General features: G+C 38.8%; 1 protein-coding gene across 1 annotated transcript in view; it reads right to left on the reverse strand.

Moving 5' to 3' along the window:
• The window catches only part of LOC122816979 (annexin A13-like), a 267,063-nt gene that overhangs the window by 235,685 nt on the left and 9,801 nt on the right, over positions 1-21,577 (reverse strand). Inside the window, exon 2 of the mRNA XM_044090091.1 lies at positions 3,582-3,657. Within this exon, the coding sequence (XP_043946026.1) occupies positions 3,582-3,657 (76 nt within the window). The remainder of the gene's footprint in view (positions 1-3,581; positions 3,658-21,577) is intronic.

Genomic DNA, 21,577 nt, shown 5'->3' on the forward strand with positions numbered 1-21,577 from the left:
ATATGTCTGACAAATATCAGCCACAGAGATAGGTTTGAATATATTTAATAATAAATAATAAAAGAACAAGACAATACTCATAAAACAAACAAAGTTACTTCAAAGTTCAAAAAGCACAGGAAATATTTTAAAACAACACTGCTGGACAGTCTCAAATAAATACAGAAAACATCTAAACTAATCTTTACTATATTCCTATCTATCTCTAAGAGAAATTACTGTACCCTGATTACTTTTTAGCAAGGCAAGTGCAGATGGTGGTGATGATGGATGTTTCCAGGTCAAAGACAAAATACAAAATGCCCAATCTCTCTCTGAGAGAGTTCCTAAATTAATATCAAACATTACTGCTGGGCTAGCTTGGATGACATCACTTTTTGTCAACTGACTTCAGTTCCCAGGCTAAAACAGAAACTAATAGAATTTTAACATCTGTGTGTGAGAAGTACATATCTCTCAGAAGTTTGCAGAACTTGGAAGTCGTAAAACAATAAAACGGTTTTACATTTGAAACCTAGTAATTATTTCTGTTTCAAGACAATACAAAAATGTCTAGCTCTAGACATTGTGTCTGCTGCTGAACTGAAACTGAGAGATAACACAATCATAAAACACTTTAATTTCAACTTATTTTCTTGAAGTTTTCCAAGTTAACTCTGTATGTTCCAGTTTCTACTATTAAAACATACATTTGCACAGGTATATAGTTTATATACATTTCTGTTCTTTTCCAGTGGGGTATGCTGTGGTTACATTTTAGCTCAGTACTTTACACACACTTCTGTATAAATCATATCAATATTCATAAATGGCATATGATTATTTACAAAATTCCAGATAGCTGGGCTGGCAGTGTCACAAAATACAAGATTATTAGAACTGAATTTGTTACTCCAGATATGACAATCTGGAACTTCTCAACAAAAATTAACAATGAACTATTTTCAGAACTAAATAAAATGTTATTCTTAAAATCTGCAGGGAAGTCAACGTCTTCACTTTACTGGAAAATCTATGCATGTAAATTTCTGCATAGAGTCTTCTTACACCTCATAAAATTACACAAATATATAAAATAGGAAAAATGAAATGCTGGAGGTGTAATGAAATTCTTAATGCTGATTGCTTACACATGATAATGGATTGTAAGTCAGTGACGTCCGTTTGGAGTGAGTTTAGAAAATGGTCTCAGGCTTTGTTGTCAGACAATTGCATTATTATTGACTCCTTGATGCTATTTAATGGCAGCAGCTACACCTATTTTTCAAATACTTCTTCTTTGGTCAATACTTGCCATTTCAAGAAAAGTTATAACTAAACACTGAAAATGTAAAACTGAATTAGCATTTGGTAACATACGATTTACAACTATTTCAGTAGGAATACAAGAGTGAATGGGAAGTCAAAAGCATAATAAATGGCTTTAACAGTGGGATCCATTGAAAGATAATTACAGTGGAATTTATCAAGGTCATCAGATAAGCAAAGATTTGCTTTTGAGAAGTACCTAAACAGGAAGCCATTGACAGAGGAATTACCGACAGTTTTAAAGGAAAAGTTTAGTGATTTATGGTCTAATTTAACAAGTTAAGATAATCAATATGGAAGCATTCAAGAAATAGTTATATTTCTGAAGACAAGATCAAGGGTATTGGGGCCCCTAGGAGGATGGTTAACTATTTGTATAAAGTAGTTAGCATTTATATTGCCAAGGAATTGTTTGTCTTTCTACCATTAGTAATGTAAGTCAATTAGTTTATTGATAAATAACTGAAGTCGTAATTAGTATAAAGGTGCTGGGTTAATGGGGATTTCAGCTAATGTGTTAAGATAGCTATTTTGCTCAAAAGGGTATGCAGATGGTGCTCTGTATAAATCTATGAAGTGGTATATGTAGGCATTTATATTTGTCATCCCAAAGACTCTGTTTTGAGGTGATGATATCCTTGACAAATACAGATATTCCCACACAACTGTCAATACGTCTGAAGACATGATGGGTACTGGATACTAAACTCAGGAATAAAAGGGCTGCTTTCATTGCTTTGAGACATGTCTTTGTAACTGTACAATTATGTATGTTTTAAGCTGCAGAACAACTTCAAGTTCAGGCACATTTCTAAGACTTTTAGCATTGAACAGAACCACTTAAATGTGTTTACAATTAGAAGTTGCTGGGTTGGAATGTCCAGCATATGATAAAAAAGTACTATGAGAAGGGCAGCAAAGACTTTAGCCAGAATGCAAAATCCATAGTAAGAGTGGTGCAGATCATTCCTGGAAAAGCAGGAAGACTTGGCAGTCATCTCATCCCAGGCTGATGCATACTGGATTCCCATAAAATGACACTAGCTAAATAAGCAATTCTTAAAGCCAATTATCTTGTCTTTGAATTTTGGCAACAGTCTGAGTGATAGCAAACCACCACTCAACATCAGTGTCATTCCTTCCTCAGGCATATCCATAGCTCAGTCTTTTCCTTTTGTATGCCCTTTGGCACCTAAGATCATTCATCCCTACAGGGTCATAATCATTTTTGCTAGGGTGAAGGGCTCTTAGTCATTGAGACATCCCAGGTCCTGGTTCCAGAAAGCAGCTGTTATCCTGTTGTTATCCTGTCTGGTGAGGGTGGTGTGTATGTATGACAACAGTCTCACCTATTTCTAAACCATTACTATAACTTGATACAGTCTCAGTGAGCCTTAGCAGCTTAGAGTCTGCACCCTTGTGATCCTTAGAGGTTTGTGTTCTGGTTGCATGTGTGCAGTGTAAAGGTATGAGTGCTGCTGTATGAACTAATAGCTGAAATTTCTTCATTGTTAACCAGGGAGGCTCAAACATCTTCTCTTAAAAATAACAGCTTAACCTGGCTTAGTGGTGGTGCTCTGTGTTGAGCAAGCATGCGTGATTTTATGTGCGCGTGTGTGTGTGTGTGTGTGTGTGTGTGTGTGTGTGTGTGTGTGTGTGTGTGTGTGTGTGTGTGTGTGTGTGTGTGTGTGTGTGTGTGTGTGTGTGTGTGTGTGTGTGTGTGTGTGTGTGTGTGTGTGTGTGTGTGTGTGTGTTGCACTTAATGAATGAGTTCTGAGGTGACAAGGTAGCCTCCAAGTTCAGTAAATACTTACACCTAGCACATAATGAATAATTGTAAGGTGGGAATAGAGTTTTCAGTAACTATGAGGCAGTTGCGACTGTCTTAAAATGTCTAGTGCTATAAAGAGTATGAGAAAACAGACTAGCTTAATAACTTCTTCTTGGTATATGACAGAGGCAGATAATGGATTGAGTTAGAAAGGGTTGCAATATGTGATAAGGTTAAATGATACACGAATATGACTTACAACTACTGTAATAGTCACAAGTGCAAAAAATGTAAAAGAGAATTACAGGAATTAGTAACACTTGTTAAATGCATAAATGCCCTACATAGCATCTTCTCTACACCGCTACAATGATTTTTAGTTCTGGGTGATTAGTACTTCAATCATTGTAACACATTTTAAAGAAACAACTTTCACAACATACATTTTTGTAGAACAGACATAGTATAATACAGATTAAAAATGTTGTTTGTATTTACTTACCTAGTCCCTTACAAGCCTTTCGAATAGCTTTAACATCAGCCATGACATCAAAGTCAGGATACCTCTGAACAGTAGCCTGAAAAAAGATTAATTTGATGTGATGACATAGATATATAATTTATACAAGTGCATTTACAAAGTGTATCCTGACAGATATATAAAATGCTTATTAGAAATATGTGGATTGCTTTTTCTACTGATAACATTTGCATCTGTTTGCTTTCAGAGTACCCTTAAAGGATTTATAGCATTCTGTGTTATGTGACACCTTTATATTGCCTGGAAAATAATGAAAGCTAGGGGGAAAAGGCAAAGACTGTGGACAGTGTTTCTTCTTCTGTAAGAAGTCATTGGATATATTGCAAATGAGGACTAAAATAATGTAAATATGTTATGTGAGGACTGCCCATAGGTATGTATAATTCAAATCAAGCCTTTTACCAATCTAATTCTTTGTTTATACTGCAGTATATAGTCTGGTGTCTAAACAAGAAAATTTATGGGTCTAAACTGCCAGTTTGGTGCATCTAAAATGTAGCTGCTGCTTCCTAAGACAAGCTCTTTTAGATGTGCCATGTCTTGTTTGTGGATCCCTACAGATTCACAATCCACAACACACTCAGGCAATCTGTCCCAAGGGTCCACAACTCTCCCTGTGGAAAAAAATATTTTTGTCAAACTTAGGTTAAAGTTAGTATGCCCCATCTGATGGTCTCTCATTGGTCCTTGTACCTCAGTTTACCCTTTCACTTTTCTCATGTGTATTCATAATAAAACTCTTGCCTCTCTCTCTCTCTCTCTCTCTCTCTCTCTCTCAGTGTCTAATAAACATGAGTTCAGCAACTTCAATCCCAGTTCAGACTCCTTTGCCCCTATCTTCCTGATGACTCATAGCATCCCTTTTGATCTTTTCCAGTTTTGCATCTTTTACATTTTAGGGTCAGCAGAGCTGCACAGTATTCTAGCTGTGATCTCATTAGTGTGCAATACAGCCCAGCACTTTGCTGGCTGTTCCTGCTAACCTCTTTATTTGTAATTGATAGTCTAGGGCCAGTTTGGTAATTACTCCTAGATCTTTTTCTCAGACACAGTGTCTCCTGCTTTAGCATCTCCTTTCTTATGGATCTTAAATATGACCTTCAGGTTGATCTGCACAAAACAGCAGCATAACTAGGCTGGGACACGAGGAGCAACTGCCGTGAGCTCAAAGTTTTGGAGGCATACCTCTCAACCTCTTAGAACAAGAAATCTGGACAAAGCCATAAATAATGGGGGGGGGGGGGGGGCAAAATAGGGACACTTTTTAAATATTGCTTGTAATAACTTGGAAAGTTGATAGAATTACATGTTTTGCATTAGCATGGATTTTCTGAAGGATATGAAGCCAATAACTCAAATGTCTGCATTACTTTATGACTTTAATCAACAATTAATTTCCAATACTTTATCAGGAAAAATGTAATTTCTTGAGAAATAGACCAAAAATATGAGGCAAAAATCTGGACATTCTGTGAAAATCTGGACAGTTGAGAGGTCTGTTTGGGGGCTTGGTAAGCTGATCCCAATTCCAAATGCAGTACTGTTTTTTAAAAGCCAGTATTACATTTGCATCCTGGAAGTGTAATTGACCATTTTTGCTGAGAACTGCAAGATAAATGCTGTTATCTGTTTATCCAGTGATACTAAACTACTTCATCAAGGACTGGAATATGCACATACCTGGTCTACCAAAAAAAGCGAGATAAATGCAAAAAAGTGTCTGCATAGTAGCATTCAGCTAAAAATCATGTGTTATAAATGATGCTCCTCATCAACTAGACACAGTCATATGAGATATGGATATCCAATTGGATAACTCTCTCTCTTTCTCTCATTTGATTATCATGTGCCCACCATAGTCAGGGAATCCTTTTATCTGGCTTCGTTAATTTCCAAGGAAATATCTTCTAGATCCAAAGAGGTAATCTTGCCACTGTAGTCATCTGTTGTCATATCCAGGAGGGATAGACTTCTATGGCTAAATACAGACCTGTAAACGCCTTAGCAGCAGAAGGAGTGAAGCAGGTGTCTTGTGATAACATCCCAAAAATATAATGTGACATTAATAATACACCAGAATATGATCCTCCCATCATTAAAGCAGTCTTTCTCATTTACAAGTTCAGTGTTTTGCTCCCTTTGCATAAAAGAAAATCCTCTCTAAGGAGGGTCAATACCCATGAACGGGACTGTAAAATGTACAAAAAAAATACTAGCGTGCAGTAATTGATAAGTAAAAACTTATAGGAGTATAATAACAGTAATAATGTAGCTACATTTTATTCTTTTAATCATCACTTTATTTGATGAATACCATGTAATAGGAGAGCTTTTCAGGCTCTAAGTCTGCAGTTATAATTCATTATATTCATTAAGAATCATATTTTGAGGTATTTCTAGTATACTGTTGCTGTGCCTTAGGTAGCAACAGGAAATCCAGAACAATATAAAGATAAACAGCAAACATCACTTCCATTATCTATTCTTATTGTTAATGAGAAACCATAGTAACCTCTCATATTTCACTGTGCAGTTCATAATTGTTAACAATGACTTCTTTTACTGGTAAATATGCAGCTATTGCTGCTTGCTTGACTATTACCCGTTAGCCAATGCTGCCTTAGTTGTTTCATACATTTATTTATTCTGTGCCACAGATTTCATTTATTATGCTGCTGTTTCTTTTATGTTGTATCCCTCTTTGATCAGTTGTTGTAGGGCTTCATTTTCTGCAAGTCTGTTGGGGAATAGTTTCTCTTTCTGTCACCCAAAAAAGGAAACTCAATATTTAGATGTTAGGTTAACTGTCTCAAACAGAAAAAAAAAGTTTCACAACTATTTGAAACTCTGAAACTCCTCCAGACTATGATATAACAGTTTATGGGATACAGAAAGGTTTATTTCAGGAAAATGTTGTGGATGATTAAAATAGTATTCAGAAAGAAGAAGCAGTTTGAAAACATACTTGTAAAATTCAGGAATGCGTGAGGAGCCATGAGGTCAAATTACAAACACACATTCACATACAGAGAAATCTGCTTAGGTACTGTTATAATCATAGAAATGAAAGTATAATATCAGCAGTTTTTTGGGACTTGAACCCAAGACCTCCAGCATACCATGGTGGTGTCACTGCAGCTGGACTAACAATAGCCTCTGGGCAGATAGTTGTTGAGTTTTCCCTTAACATAAGTAATTTCTTTTGGGGGTGGGAGAAAGCAAGCTGTTAGTTACATGGATTCTACAATTCATCCAGTGCAACAGGAAAAGGGTAGATGTTGGGGGCTGCATACCTAGTCCCTACCTGTTAGCAGTATGTGATTTTGTAAGACACAAGGACATTACATACTTTACTGCAGGTGAGTTAAGAGCTGCACTGCTTAAAGTTTTAGAAACATGAATATGCAATAGTAAACCAAGTAAAGGGCAATAGTTGTGTCAGAATTACTGCAGAGTCTTGGGTGTCTTACCACATGTAGTTTCACACATGTGACAATGTCCATTGTAGTCTTAATGCACGATATTATTCCCATGTTCTAAGCAGCTTTGTTAAGAGAGTTAAATTTAGTTTACAAGAGAAGTACTAAGTACATAATACATTAATAAAGTTGTGTTAGCTTTAGCAAATTCTTTAATTAACTGTGTACAACAGGCAAGTTTGCTTATTAGAAAAGTAATGCTTGAAGAAATGATGCACATGCTTTAGAAAAACAAAGCAGAATGCATAACTGTTTCTGGAGTTATGACACATCATTTTGTTGCTAACATAGTTGATATAAGGCAACATAAGAAATAGCATTAAAATTGTAACATTGAAACCTTAATTTTGCTTTCTTGCCCTGCAACTGATAAAGAAGTATCCTTCTGCATAATGAAACTGGACATTGAGTCCAAACACAGGATCCTCACTCACAACAATTTAGAACTGGGCAATGACACATTGTAAACAATAGTCTAGTAATGGCAGAAATTTCTCTTGAATTTTCAGGTGACACAGTATCCATAATTATAAAATGAGAAGGAAAAATATCATTGTTTATTTAGGCAACAAATCCTTCTTTTTAAAGTATTAAGGAGTCATTTTTTGTGTGAGGTAGATGTTGCCAGTGAGTACACTGTACTAAGAATGTGCACGTGAGTGCCACCATGACCTGAGTGCTCTTAGGGTAAAACACTTTTGTGTGTTAGACTTTGGTGTGGCAGCTTTGTCCAGGTTTCCATTTGTTGCAGTGCTGAGAGGAAATAGATGCATGCTGGATGCTTGTTACTTTCCATACCTTTTTAAGGCATAGGATATCAATATTATTATTATTAATGTATTGCTGCTTTTTCTAAACTTGGGACACGCTGTATTGATATTGATAATAAGTCCGGACTTTGTGGAAGGGTTGGAACCATTCCCTCATTCTTTTTTATCCATTTATTTTGAAATGCGACTTTTTTTAAGTAGGCAATTCTATACTGTATACAGCTGAAGAAATGACAAACAATGAATCAGATAAAATTCAGAGAACTTTTTTTCCTTGAATTGTATATTTTAATAGCACATAGTATATCTATTAAGTACATGTGTGGAGGGTGAGAACTGGGGAGATAATGCTTAACAGTTAAAGCCATTTAAGAAGTGTTATGAATAATAAAAGTTGCCTCTGTGTATACATATGGTAGCAGAAAAAATAACTTGTCCCCAAACAGCACACAAGAAATTAATGCGTATATTTGGGGGGTCTGTCACTTAAATCAGTATTAAAATTTGGAGCTACGAGTAAATCGGACTCTGGATGATAACACTAAGACATAATATCCAAAACAGAATGCCGTTTTCAACACTTTTAGGGATTTATTTCAGAGTGCAGCTAGCAGCATAGTGAACAGGATTTAGTTATGTAATTATGTCATAAGATCAGCAAGTGTAAATAAGCAGCAGAAAAGTAGCTTCAAATAATGGGAGAAGGTTTCTTTCATACATAACAATTTACCTTAACATACTTCACTGTCAGACAGCACAGTAATGCAGCAGTTAGCTTTGCTGCCTCACACGCTTGGTTCTCCAATTTGGTTTTCAGCTGGAGTGACTTGTGAGTAAAGCCTACATGTCCTCTCTTTCTTGACATAGCTTTTTGAAGGATGCTTCTATTTCCCTTAATATTCTAAAAATGAGCCTTAAGTGAATTGGTGGTCCTCCTAATTGCCCATAGGTGTGCATGTTTGTATGTGAGTGACTATGTGTGTAGTCTGAAATGGGATGGTACTCTGTGTAGGACTAATCACGTCTTGGCCTTTTGGCTCAAATCAAGTGCCTTACGTCCTCTGAGTGCTGTGATACACTGTGGGTCTCCTGTGACCCTGAATTTGATAAAGTGCTGCAGGGTTACAATGGCTGATCTCTGGAAAGTGTTAAAAATACAGCAGATGTGGCCAGCTGTCTCTCCTCAAGACAGACAAGCCATCTTTTTTCATTCTGTCCATCTCAGCTGGACAGGGCTTCATCTTACTGCAGAGTGGAGCCAACACTATTCCACAATTTTACGTAAGTTAACAGTCTATTGGTACTTTACAGATAAATAACTCCATGATTTATTAGTAATAAAAATGTATTGAGTGCATGCTGAAAGAAAAAAAAATTATGTGACATTTTACTAAGCATTGTTTAACCTATTTATGTTTTTCTCAGTTGTATGTTTATGAAAATGAACATATAATACTGAAAAATAAAAACAAAATACATGAAAACATCTGGTTTGCTATTTTAAAGACTTGTAGAGTGATTTCATTCAGTTAGAATCACATGACTGAATGGAATTTTCAGTTACTATATTTTATGTGGGAAAGGGTTTCATGATCTGTGCAGGGAGAGGTTTCCCAGTACCCCTTCTATTACAACCAAACATCACAGAAAGATGCAAAATTCATCAACCAAAAGCACCATCTGGCATCACCCAGATGGCTATATTCCCTTAAAGAGGTGACTGAATTATTTTACTCTGAAGAAAATGGCTTCACATTCAAATAATGCGGAGTTTCCCAAATTGAAATCTACACTAGAAATGTGAGATCATCAGGCATATTTGATAAATATTACAGTGTGTACACAACACAGAATATGTTTATGTATGGCATATGGAGTTTCTTTATTAATAGCATGTTGCTGCCTTTAGATGTGAATTTAGTTCATGTGTTTTCAGCGCTCATCTACATAAATAAAGCTGGTGAAGATTTTGAAAGATCTGAACCCTCAAAAAGTTTTATTTTTTTATGTTTGATATTTTTATTGGCATTATTGTCAAAAGCTCTAAGTCTTGTAAGCATAATGCTGTGAGCCATGGCTTCCCACCCAGTCAGTGACAGATGGCAACAGACAGTGGTTCAAAAATGTTATCAGGACTACTGATATGACTCCAGTTGTATGAGCATAGAAATCTGTATTCTTGTAGCAGAGATCAAACATAAATAGCAAAAAAAAAAAAAAAACTAATGTGCCACTAAAGAGGTTGTATAATACTGATAAACATTCATGAAATCTCATGCAAAAAGCTCTCAGAACAAAAAATGTATGCCAGATGTATAAGTCTTGTCAGAAACTATTATAACAGCTTGAAAAGATACTTGTCAGTGGAAACTGTACAAATGGACAGATGGATGTGGAGGATGTGGCAACAAATCACTCTTTAGAAACCAAGACAGGTCAACTGCATGCAGAACTCATGAAGCATAATGGGGCTCGGATGAACTAAATGACCTCAAGCAGTAGAAAATTGCAGGCCAAAGAAAAAAGAAAGAGCTCTCTGTAACCATTCTGATCACCTGATCAACATTCACAAGAGAGAGGTGGAAATGGAGGAAAAATTAGATGACCAAGCTGCAAGGATGGAACTGGTAAAGCAAAAAAATCACTGACCGGGAAGATTTTACAGCCATACCTCAGAAACACAAGAGTAAAGAATTAATGCTGGATCATTTGGACAGGTGGACTGGCATCCCTAAACATGATTTAAATGTGGAAAAAGATCTCCACATAAACATATAAAGAACAGCAGCCAGGAGACAGCCCAGACCAATATTATATATATATATTTATATATATATATATATATATATATATATATATATATATATATATATACACACACACGCACACACACACACACACACACACACACACACACACACACACACACACACACACACACACACACACACACACACATATATATATATATTGGCAAAATTATGGAAAAAAGGAGCTGCCTGAAATGAGAGACTAGGGTTTATACTGCCACACTGACTATTCAGTGCAGTTTCATGCTAGGAGGAACAAATTTATGCTCGCCATAAAGGTGTGCAGACAGATGAGATTAAGATTCTAGCTGCTTTACCCAGCACATTTGTGTGTCTTTTACCCTTTGGGGCTTAAAACTTACTTGGATCCCCAGCAGACTGTTCAAGATCTCCACCAAAGAGTGGAGGAGTTGTTAGCTAGGCATACTCAGAATGCAGCAGCAACTTCAGCAACTAAGCCATCAGCAGTCAGTGGGTGTCAATGGTATGAGAGAATACCAGCCAAGCTGTTTGTAGTTTTCCAAAATAAATGTTTAGACAAGGCGCAAAAAAAAAAAATAAAATAAAATAAGAGACTCTTTAAAAAGTCACCACTCAGTGTGAAACCCCACAGATAGAGTGACTATTACGGTTTGTTAAAATTAAGGATTTTACCCAGCATTGGACCAGATAAGTACTAGACTGCATTGAAATGTTAAAATGGCACTAATAATTTGAAACAGGTGTATGAATATAGTTAAGTACTACTCTGAAAAAACTGTGTTGTGATTGTCAAGTGATTTGGGGCTGGTAATATACTAATTTTTATTGAATGGTGAAACTGATATTGATTAAGTTAATGGGTATGTAAGTGATCTAACACATGCATCTGTGATGTTAGTTGTTTATAAATGGGTGGGCGAAAAACAGTTGTAAAAATGGAACATAGACCTAAGGACCAGGTGGAAGGGATGGCTCTTCAACTTTTGCTCTGAAGAAATCCATGAAATAATTAAAGGCATAGATCTGGAGCTGAAGAACACAGATGCCATGAAAAATATGGAGGGATAGGCTCTTTTTATATGGGCATAAAGGTCGACATAGGCCAAGGTCCATGAGGGACATTATTGAAGGCACCATACAACATTAACAGGTAGGGCATGCCTTTGAGGCATCATGAGCTATGAGGTAAAGAAGACCAACTGTGTTGAATGGGGGAGGAGTGCTGACCAGAAAGGATACCTAAAAATCATATTTCAAGGAGCCTGAAAAGTATTCTGAGGATTAAAATGTATCTTTAGATCCACTGCTATTGGTGGAACACATGCAGGAGACAGGTGACCATACCAGTGCCTGGAGTTACAGCGACAGACTCCAGTTTTGGAGTGGTCATTCATTCTACAGATATAGGAATACTGGATTAACTTCCAGTTGTAACTAGTTAGGTTCATTATTTTCAACGGGAGTGTTTGGGGGATATTAATTCAGTCAATGTCAAGTGGGTTAAGTAGATTAGATGGTTATAGAGACAATTTAAGAAGTGTCATTTAATCAGTAATTATCAGTTCTGTAGTAATTGGTATTCTAGGGGATGGGATACAATCTAAGTGCTCAAGACAGTATGGGAAAACTGGAATACACAAGACAAAAATAGATTTAAATGGAGAACATAGCAATACTACTATGGAATATAAATAGGTTAGTGGATGAACATAAACAGGATAAAATTCTGTCCTGTATACAGAAAAGTGAAACACAGGTAATAAAGCTTCAAGAGACCCACTTAAATAAGGTGGAACATGACAGCATAATAAAGAAAAGTCCACATCTAGGATTCTTTGTGGGAGTGGAAGGCAAGTGACAGAAAGGAGTCATACTGCTTATTATATATATAGACATGGATTTCAGTTGTAAGAGCAAAGGATAGACAGAGAAGGGAGGTATCTCACAATAAAGGGAATCTACCATGAAATGTACATGACTCTGGCTGCAATCTACCTCTCTCCAAAAACAAAAATAAAAGAAATTCATACTATACTGGGGAATAAAGTTGTATTCTACTCAGGTATGTTACTTATAGCGGGAGACTGGACTATAGGGACATAAGCTGTATCAGCAGGACCTGGAAAACTGCAAGTCTCAGTGGAGGGAAGGTATTTTGACAAATATTTACCTGTCTTTGGACTGCAAAATGTAACACTAGAAAGGGAAAAGGAGTTTTTTCACATTTGATTTGTAAATGGGTCTGGGTTACAACATCGACAGATGACAAGACCGACAGCGAAATCACCGACGCCAGAGGATCGATGGATGAAAACACTGACGCGGAGAACACTGACATGGGGAAAGGATGTGTAAGTATGCGGTAGTGTGCGATGTTGATGGTCTGTAGGGGTAGGGGTGGGTTAAGTGAGTTAGGGTTAGGGTGCGGGTTAGGTAAGGGTGCAGTAGTGAATTTTTTTGGGTTAGGGGTGGGTTAAGTGAGTTAGGGTTAGGGCGCGGGTTAGGTAAGGGTGCAGTAGTGAATTTTTTTGGGTTAGGGGCGGGTTAAGTGAGTTAGGGTTAGGGCGCGGGTTAGGTTAGTGTGCGATAGTGACGGACCTTAGGGTTAGGGTTTCGGTTAGGGTTGTAGATAGTTGTGTATGTAAGGTTTAGTGTTTGTTTGTTAGGATTTAGGTGTGCTTGTGTTGTGTGTGTGGTTTTTGGTCAGGGAATTTGTTTTGTTTATTGGTTGTTGTGATGATGTGTTGAGTGTGTGCGGTGTCGTGTTTGTGAACTGTTGATGATGTGGTGTCGGTGATGTCGTTGTCGATGTTATGTGCTGTCGATGTTATAACCTAGTACCTTGTAAATATAAGACTTAAGCAAGACTGGAAAGATGTTATATTACTAAGGAGCACAGTAGTTGCGGAGAAAGGTTGAAGGACATCTTATCATTCTCTTAGATCATGCACCACTTGTAGTGTAATTAAAGAGAGAAGTGAGGGAATATAGGAATAAATACTTGGATGTGCCAAGTCTAGTAGATCGGCTACAGAGAAAGACCATAATCCAATCAGATCAGATCAGCAAACATTAAAAGTACTAGAGAAGGCCAGAAAGGAAGTGTCTCAATATATGGAGTATTTGAATGATTATAAGGCAATGAATATGAGGTTTACACATTTTGGTATTAATCCAAAGACCACGAAAGCGTTAGCTCAGCGATTATGAATGTAAAAGGTAGAGAGGCTTGAGCCTCAGCTGAGATATCCCAAAAGGTACAAAGACTTGCGACACAACTGGGATATTCAAAAATGGATAAACTGCAGAACTATCCAGACAAAATCATGAAGACTATAGAGAATTATTATTATACAATTATATAGATTTGACATGAAGATAGAACATTAAGAACTGGATATGTAACAGTGGCTAGAACATTTAAAACTACCTTCTCTAAGTGAAACTGAAAAAGTGAATTTAATATCTGTCACAAGAAAGAAAGAAAAAATACTGGCACTCAGGCTACAAAAGATGGGTAAAACACCAGGTTCTGATGGAATCCATTATGGAGGACATCCAAAGAAGCAGTAGTAAGGATATGGATCCTGTTGTTCAACAAAATGTTACTCGGAGGGGAAGCTGTCTAATCTTGGAGTTCAGAAATGTAGCTGTTCTCCATTAGGAGGGTAAGGACTGTGCTGACCTGGGTTGTATAGACCAATCTCCATTCATAATCATGATTACAAAATATTTACAACAATGTTAGTAAAGAGATTGGCAGTGACTTTGCCCAGAATAATAAATTTAGATCAATGCAAGTTTATAAGTGTGTAGGTAGAGTCAAACCTTTGACAATGTAAATAGAAACAGAAAGTTAATTGCCTAGAGTGAGGCTATCATACAATGCGTCCTCTCTAATAATGACTGAGTTATAATCTGAGAAGGCATTTAATAGGGTCAGCTGGGCTATCTTAAAACATGTTATTTGAAAAGATAGGTTTCCCACAGCAATGCTTAGAAATGGCATTCAGCATTTATCAGAGATTTGAGGCTAGGCTAAAATTTGTGTGTAGGGGGTGCTGTCTAATAGATTTTTAACTAGAGGTACAAGACAAGGCTGCTCACTGTTTCCTATACTATTCATCTTATACCTTGAACCCTAAGATGAAGAAAACAGGCGATCACTGTAAAAAGTAGATAATTGGTAGCAAAAAGAAAATAAGAGAAAATAACACTTTTTGCAGTTGAGATAATTGTGTAACAGTACAAACCTTGACTTTAGTCTGTTACCAAGATAGAGGGTAAATTAGATAAACTTAAAGAAATATTCGTAAATTACATACCCATGCATGGCCTAGTGCAGAACTATCTGCTTCTGTGGTAACACACTAAAAGGAATCATTTAGATATTTGCTTCATGGAGGATCTGAAAATGGTGGGAAGGAGGATATGGAAAGAAACTATGAAAAATATAATAATGAAAATTAAATAAATTTGTTTAATGAAGGATCTGAAAATGGTGGTGAGGGAGATGTGGAGAGAAACAATGTAAAATATAATAATGAAAATTAGAAAATATAAAATGTTAATATTGGACATGGACAGTAAAGGTCAGTCTATTAAACATTAATAGCACCATTGGTGTTAAATATGGCCCAGGCATTTGGTTTCAACAAGAATAAAGCATGTAGCCATAGAAAGGAAATGAAGGAGTTGATATGGAATAATAAAAACGCAACAGTGCAATACGATACGTTAAAAGAGCGGGGGGGGTGGAGTGCCTGACTTATGAGATTACTTTAAAGCAGCCCAACAGAGATTGATTTATCTGATACAAATAGTAGACTACTAAAATGGAAATTCTTAATGACTGAACAGGAGGGGGTGTGTTGTAAAGGTTGGGGCTGTTTCAAATAGAACAGAGACGATACAGAGACTGGTACTCACAAAACTATACAGAGCAGTCTGCAAGAACTATATTTAATAACAGGCAGGATAGGGAATGGAAACCATTATTTTCCTTATTGGATTTGGGTAGGAAGAGAGGAAGAAGGTTCATCAAAAAGAGAGAATTACAGAGTCGTGGAAGAACAAGAACACAAAACTGAGGCTGTCCTGTAGAAGAGAGTATATGGCATATGAGGGGCTAAAAAGAGAAAACCAAGAACAATTAAAAATGTGAGTGCAAGCTAGGGACCACCCAAGATAGTTTTGTGGTAGAAGCCAGATCAGAAACATTAGTAAGAAAAAGCCTCTTAAGTAAAGCATATAAAGTACTAAGAGATTAGAAACATCAACAGGTAGAAAAGCTTAAGATGGAATGAAACAAGTTGTTACAGACCCAGCTGGCAGTATATTTGTTGACTTCCAAGGTACACAAATAAATGTAGAAAATTCAGGATCTTTGCCTGGAAAAGCTTGTATAAATTTTTGTATACCCTAGCCAGACTGAAAATAAAGGCAACTCACAGTTGGGAAGGTTTTGCTGGAGGTGTGAAGAACAGGTTAGAGGCTCTTAGGAGCACATTTTTCAGGTTTGCCTGGGGTTGGATGAATATGAACAGGATTTGTAAACCATGGTCAGCAAAATAATGAATGAAGTGGCCTTATTGTCATTAGCGTTCTTGGTTGCCAAGAAAGAGATCACTAGAAAATGTGAATAAGGAAAAACCCACATTGAATGATGTCGTAACAATTGTGAATGAGATCAAAGTAGAATTAAGAGGGTGAGAATGAAAGCTGGATCTGCATGTAACAAACAAGTGGAGCAAGTGAGAAAAGAACTTCGCTATATACGTTTATTACATAGGATGGGTACAATAATGGAGGATTATGGGCAATCTGACTTTGGCATGGACTAGAAATAAATAGTTGAGGGTTGTAAATGGGTAGCTTATTCTGAGAGCAGATAAGAAGTGAAAGATTGCATTTAGACAGAATGCAAGGGGGGGCACAATAACAGTTTTTGATGTTAATGCTAAATGGAAATAACAAAGACTTGGGAGACTAGCTACTGAAACAAAGGATATCTTTCTATTCCCATGTTGCAGTATTCTTAGTGTGGGATTCTCCACCTCAGGTGACCCAAACATTGGATCCTATACAAAAGCTTAAGCCTGGTTGCTGTGGGTGTGTGGGATGTCACACCCAGGGCCATAAACCAGGGACCTTAAACGTGATGTCTGCACGCACAGACCTCAGAAAGTTTCAGCCGCAGTTGAACATTAGATTGATTGCATCGCTCCTCTACTATCAAGGTATCTAAAGCTAAGTACCCCATTGGGGATTTTGTTTCTTGCTATTGCTTGAGCTCAGTTTGCTGCCCCAACCCCCCCCCACCCCCGCCAGCCGATGTCTGCTAAGAAAGGTAAATGCCGATGCAGGCATCTGATTCTGCATAAAGACTCACATGACTATTGTGTTTTTTGCCTAGGCTGAGAACACAACCATACATCTTGTCCAATTTGCCAGTCATTTGTCCCAAAGATGCTCAGAAGCCATCTGGCTGCCCTTAATCTTTACTTAGAAAACCAAAAAGGCCAAGTTGTCATGGCCTACTACTACTGCCCCTCTGCCATCGGACGCCCCACCAGCTTCCCATTTAGGAGTTGAGGGATGTCCATTAGAGCCATCTACTTCATCGACTCCCCTCAAAGAAGCTGCTTCTGACGTAATGGGCAGCACATCCATGGAGGCAGCTCAGATGTCAGTTTCTACCGATGTTGAGGGGGAACCAGGCCTCACCGGACACCCAACTGGAATATCAAAACCCAAAGCTCCAGTTCCTACAAATGCCCTGAAACTAGGCCTTCTCCCAGGACTACCCCTTTTAAAAGGAAACCGAAAAGCAAGCATCTTTCTCCCTCTGCTGAGGGATTACCTGACTGGCAATCCTTCACTCAATCCTTGATGCAGGCTTTCATGGCATTTAGGCCCTCGGCCTCTTCACCCTCCACCATCCCTGTTCTCAGCCCTAGGCCTGCCTCAGCTACTTCAATCCATCTTTTCATTTTTCATGTAGGAGAAGAAGAAGAAGAAGAGGAGGTTTACTCCTCATCATCCGATGAGTCAATCACTTACTCATCATAGATTGCCTCTCCACTGGAATACTATTCCCCCGATGAGGAATCCATAGAAGGGGACTCTCCCCCAGAGGATATTATCTTTGGGGAGACCATCACCAAAATGAAAGAATAATTCAAATGTGATACTTCCCAAATGACTGAAACTCAAAAGAGATATTTTGAATTACTACAAGTAGAATTTCCCTCTCCATCTGCCATCTCACCAGTTATAGTGTACACAAACCGTTCAGGCTGCCACTCGTTGAAACACACTATTTATTAAAATGCTCAAAATAAAACACGTTTTTCGTCTAAACAAGTTGGCAAGAAGATTTATACCTCCTCAACCCTAGCCTTCAGAGCTATCAACTACCAAATTCATATGATAAAATATGCCCTGGACTTAGTATCTCAAGCCTCTACTCTCCTGTCTTCCTTGCCTGACTCCCCTAACAAGACAGAGGTAGCATCAAAACTGTTCCTGGCTTCTCAAGTAGCCAGACATTCAGTTAGATGCAGTTATGATGCAGCAGAGGCCTCTGCAAGGTCTGCTGCTTCCGCATCAGTGCTATGCAGCCAAGAATATCTGTGTAGCACTTCTGCTTCCCCATCAGTGCTACACAGATATTCTTGGCCTTGTCTTTAACCCCTGCCAGAGGACTTCAAGTCCAAAATTCTTGATGCCCCTCATGACCACAACCTCCTGTTTGGGAAACAGTCTGCAGAACTCTTTAAAAACCTTCAGGAGAAAAGCAAGGAGCTTCAAGATATAAAACACCTTCTGCTGTCCCCTATTCCTAAATACTACAGGAATTATCCAGCCAAGATTACCTTTGTCAGGAGGACCCCCCTCCTCTGCTACTCCTTCCTTTTCTAGTCATAGGAAAAGAGCCAAGAGACAGATCACTTCCAGACCAGCTTCTTCTCAACCTTCCCAAAGACAGCCCTTTCATGACAGAAATGGCTCCAACAACTCTGGACTGCCTTGCCCACCTCCTACTGTCAGCCCTCCCCTCCCACTGCCTACCTCTTTGGAAAACTATCACCACAGACCACTGGGTTCTGGAAATAGTAGAAGAGGGATATTTCCTCTCTTGGAAAGAAAGACCCCCCCCGCAAGGGACATTCCATTCCCACCCAAGAATCAACTATGCCTTATTCCCCAGATCCTACAGGATTTTCTGAACCATGTAATTATAGAACACAACCCTCCAGGACAAGAATGAAAAGGTTTTTACTCAAGGTTATTTTTAGTACCAAAAAGGGACATCTCTTGGAGGCCAATTCTGGATCTGTCCTTTCTAAACCTCTTCCTAAGAATTTCATCTTTCAGACTGTTATCTCTCCGGACCCTTCTTCCACTATTGCCAGCCCAGGCATTTATGGCCACACTGGATCTCAAGGAAATCTACCTACTCATTCCCATAAAACCCTCTCACAGAATGTACCTACATTTTACTGGGCCATGTTCTCATTTTCAATTTACAGTCTTGCCCTTTGGTTTATGTACTGCACCCTGAGTATTCAGGAAATGCCTAGCCCCAGCAATAGCCTCCAAACAAACCATTTCCTGCTGGATCAGGAAAACTATCCACTTTTGCTACTCCTACCATGGTAAGGACCTACTTCAGAGGTAAGAGCTCATTCTACCTGGGCCGTAGCATCCTCCAAAGCATTCTTTAAAGGCCTGGACACAACCTCCATTCTGAAGGTGGCCACCTGGTCCTCTATACCTACCTTCACCAGACATTGCAAATTGGACCACATCTCCAGAGCCAGAGCAGGGTTTGCTAGGGAAATCCTACAGGGCTTTCTGGAATCAGCTACCTCTACCTCCACCTTTCCTTCTTCTTAAGCTGTGGCACTCTCCCACACTAAGAATACTGCCACATGGGAATAGAAGGACATAGAATAGTTGTATAGGATCTTACCATAACAATAGATGTCCTTCTCTTCCATATTGCAGTATTCCTTGCCCCCCCCCATCCCCCTTCACTCCTATTGGTCTGTCTAAAGGGCACCCTGGAGCACCACCTAGACTAGAGTAGACTAGCCAGCAAATGGCACTTCACACTTCTTGTGGACATCATTTGGCTCATACTAGTGTTCTGTCTGACTGGGCAATTACGTTCTGAGTTCTGTGCATGCAGACATCACATTTAAAGTCCCTGGTTTATGGCCTTGCATGCAACATCCCACGCAACCAGGCTTAAGCTTTTGTACAGGAGCTGATGTTTGGATTGCCTGAGGTGGAGAATCCCACACTAAGAATACTGCAACATGGAAGAGGACATCTCCTCCCAGTCTAGTGTCATTACCTCATTCTACCTAATACAGGGAGAACATCTGAGAAGGTCAATCAGCTTAGTTTCTGCTCTTCCTTTCTCTCTTTCCACTTTAAAAAAAAAATTCTAAGCTTGTTTCCTGCCTTTCCTGTGGGTAGTCTAGTCTAGATACAGATTTGCACTGTCCAAGACTATTTGTGGGCTTCTAAGCCCCCAAGCCTTTCTGTGTTGGAGGGAAGCCCTCTAGCTTAATTTTGTTTCTTAGAACTAGCCAGTTTTTTAGTTTCAGCACTCAAATCTGTTTCTTTGAGCTCAGCACTTGTTCAGAATGTACTGTAAGCACTAAATAAGCTACAAATTACTACAGCACTCAACTTTCCTCACTGTCTAAAGGAAAACAGTTTCTAGTACTTAACAAATAAGCACCTATCCAGGCATGTCTAAGGGTCAGCTCCCGGTGTTTTCTCCTGTCTACCTGATGAATCTGGGCATCTTGAGGCAATGCAGCAATTGCCTCATGTACACAGACAACCCTCTCCATCTACCACCCAACACTACAACCTGTGAGAGATGCACTTATATAGCCAAACTGGAAGCAAAGCTCTCTTCACCTAAGACTGGACTAGACAGTCAAGAGGAGAAGGTAAACACTTGCACCACACCACACTCAGCACATAGTCCCTCAAAACCTACACCACCAAAACACACACATAGAAACGCAAAACACACACCTACAGTCGCGGAGGCTCTCAGTAAAAAACAGCCCAAGCAACAGGGAGCTCCAAAGCAGAAACACAAGCAACCTTCACCCCCTAACACAACCCAAATGACACATAGCCCACAAACTCAGTGTGCCACTCAACCACAGCCCATAAGGCATAACAACGTACCCAACACTCTAGTCATAGGTGACTCTATAGTCAGGCACACTGATGTTCCACTCACCAGGCTAAATAAGGAGAAAGTTACTGTCAGCTGCCTGTCGGGTGCCAGGATCCACCACATAATGCATGTACTCAGGTCACTCCACAACAAGTACAAATATGACTCTGTCATTGTCCATGTTGGTGTGAATGACCTGAGATGTACCTCCCTGGACTACATGAAAAGGGACATGGAGGAGCTGTCCGATCTTGTAGCCTGGGCAGGTATGACCCTAGCCCTGAGTAGCATCCTGCCATCACCCAGAATGATACCACAGTACAAGGACAAAATGATTGACTTCAAAAACTGGCAAAGCTTCTGGTGTCATTCTAAGGGGATCCAGTATCTGTCTGCCTGGGATGTCATGATCGACAAACCACAATGCTTTGCCAGAGATGGCCTGCACCTGTCGCCCCTGGGATTCCAGATACTGGCTAAGGCTCTAGACACCCCTATAGTGCCTTTTTTAGGCAAGGTTCAAATGACAAATTCACCACCGTAACAGGTACAAGCAAGAAGAATCTGAGGGTATTGCTACTCACTGCTAGAAGTCTAAACCTCAAAATGCACTCACTTGAGGCACTCCTTAAAATGGAGAACATCGACATCTGTGCAGTGACAGAGACCTGGTTCAAGGCTCCAGAGAGTACCCCTGCATTAC

This window comes from Protopterus annectens, chromosome 12.part0 (assembly GCF_019279795.1).
Source record: "Protopterus annectens isolate FY-2018-M chromosome 12.part0, PAN1.0, whole genome shotgun sequence".
NCBI classification, from domain to species: domain Eukaryota; kingdom Metazoa; phylum Chordata; order Ceratodontiformes; family Protopteridae; genus Protopterus; species Protopterus annectens.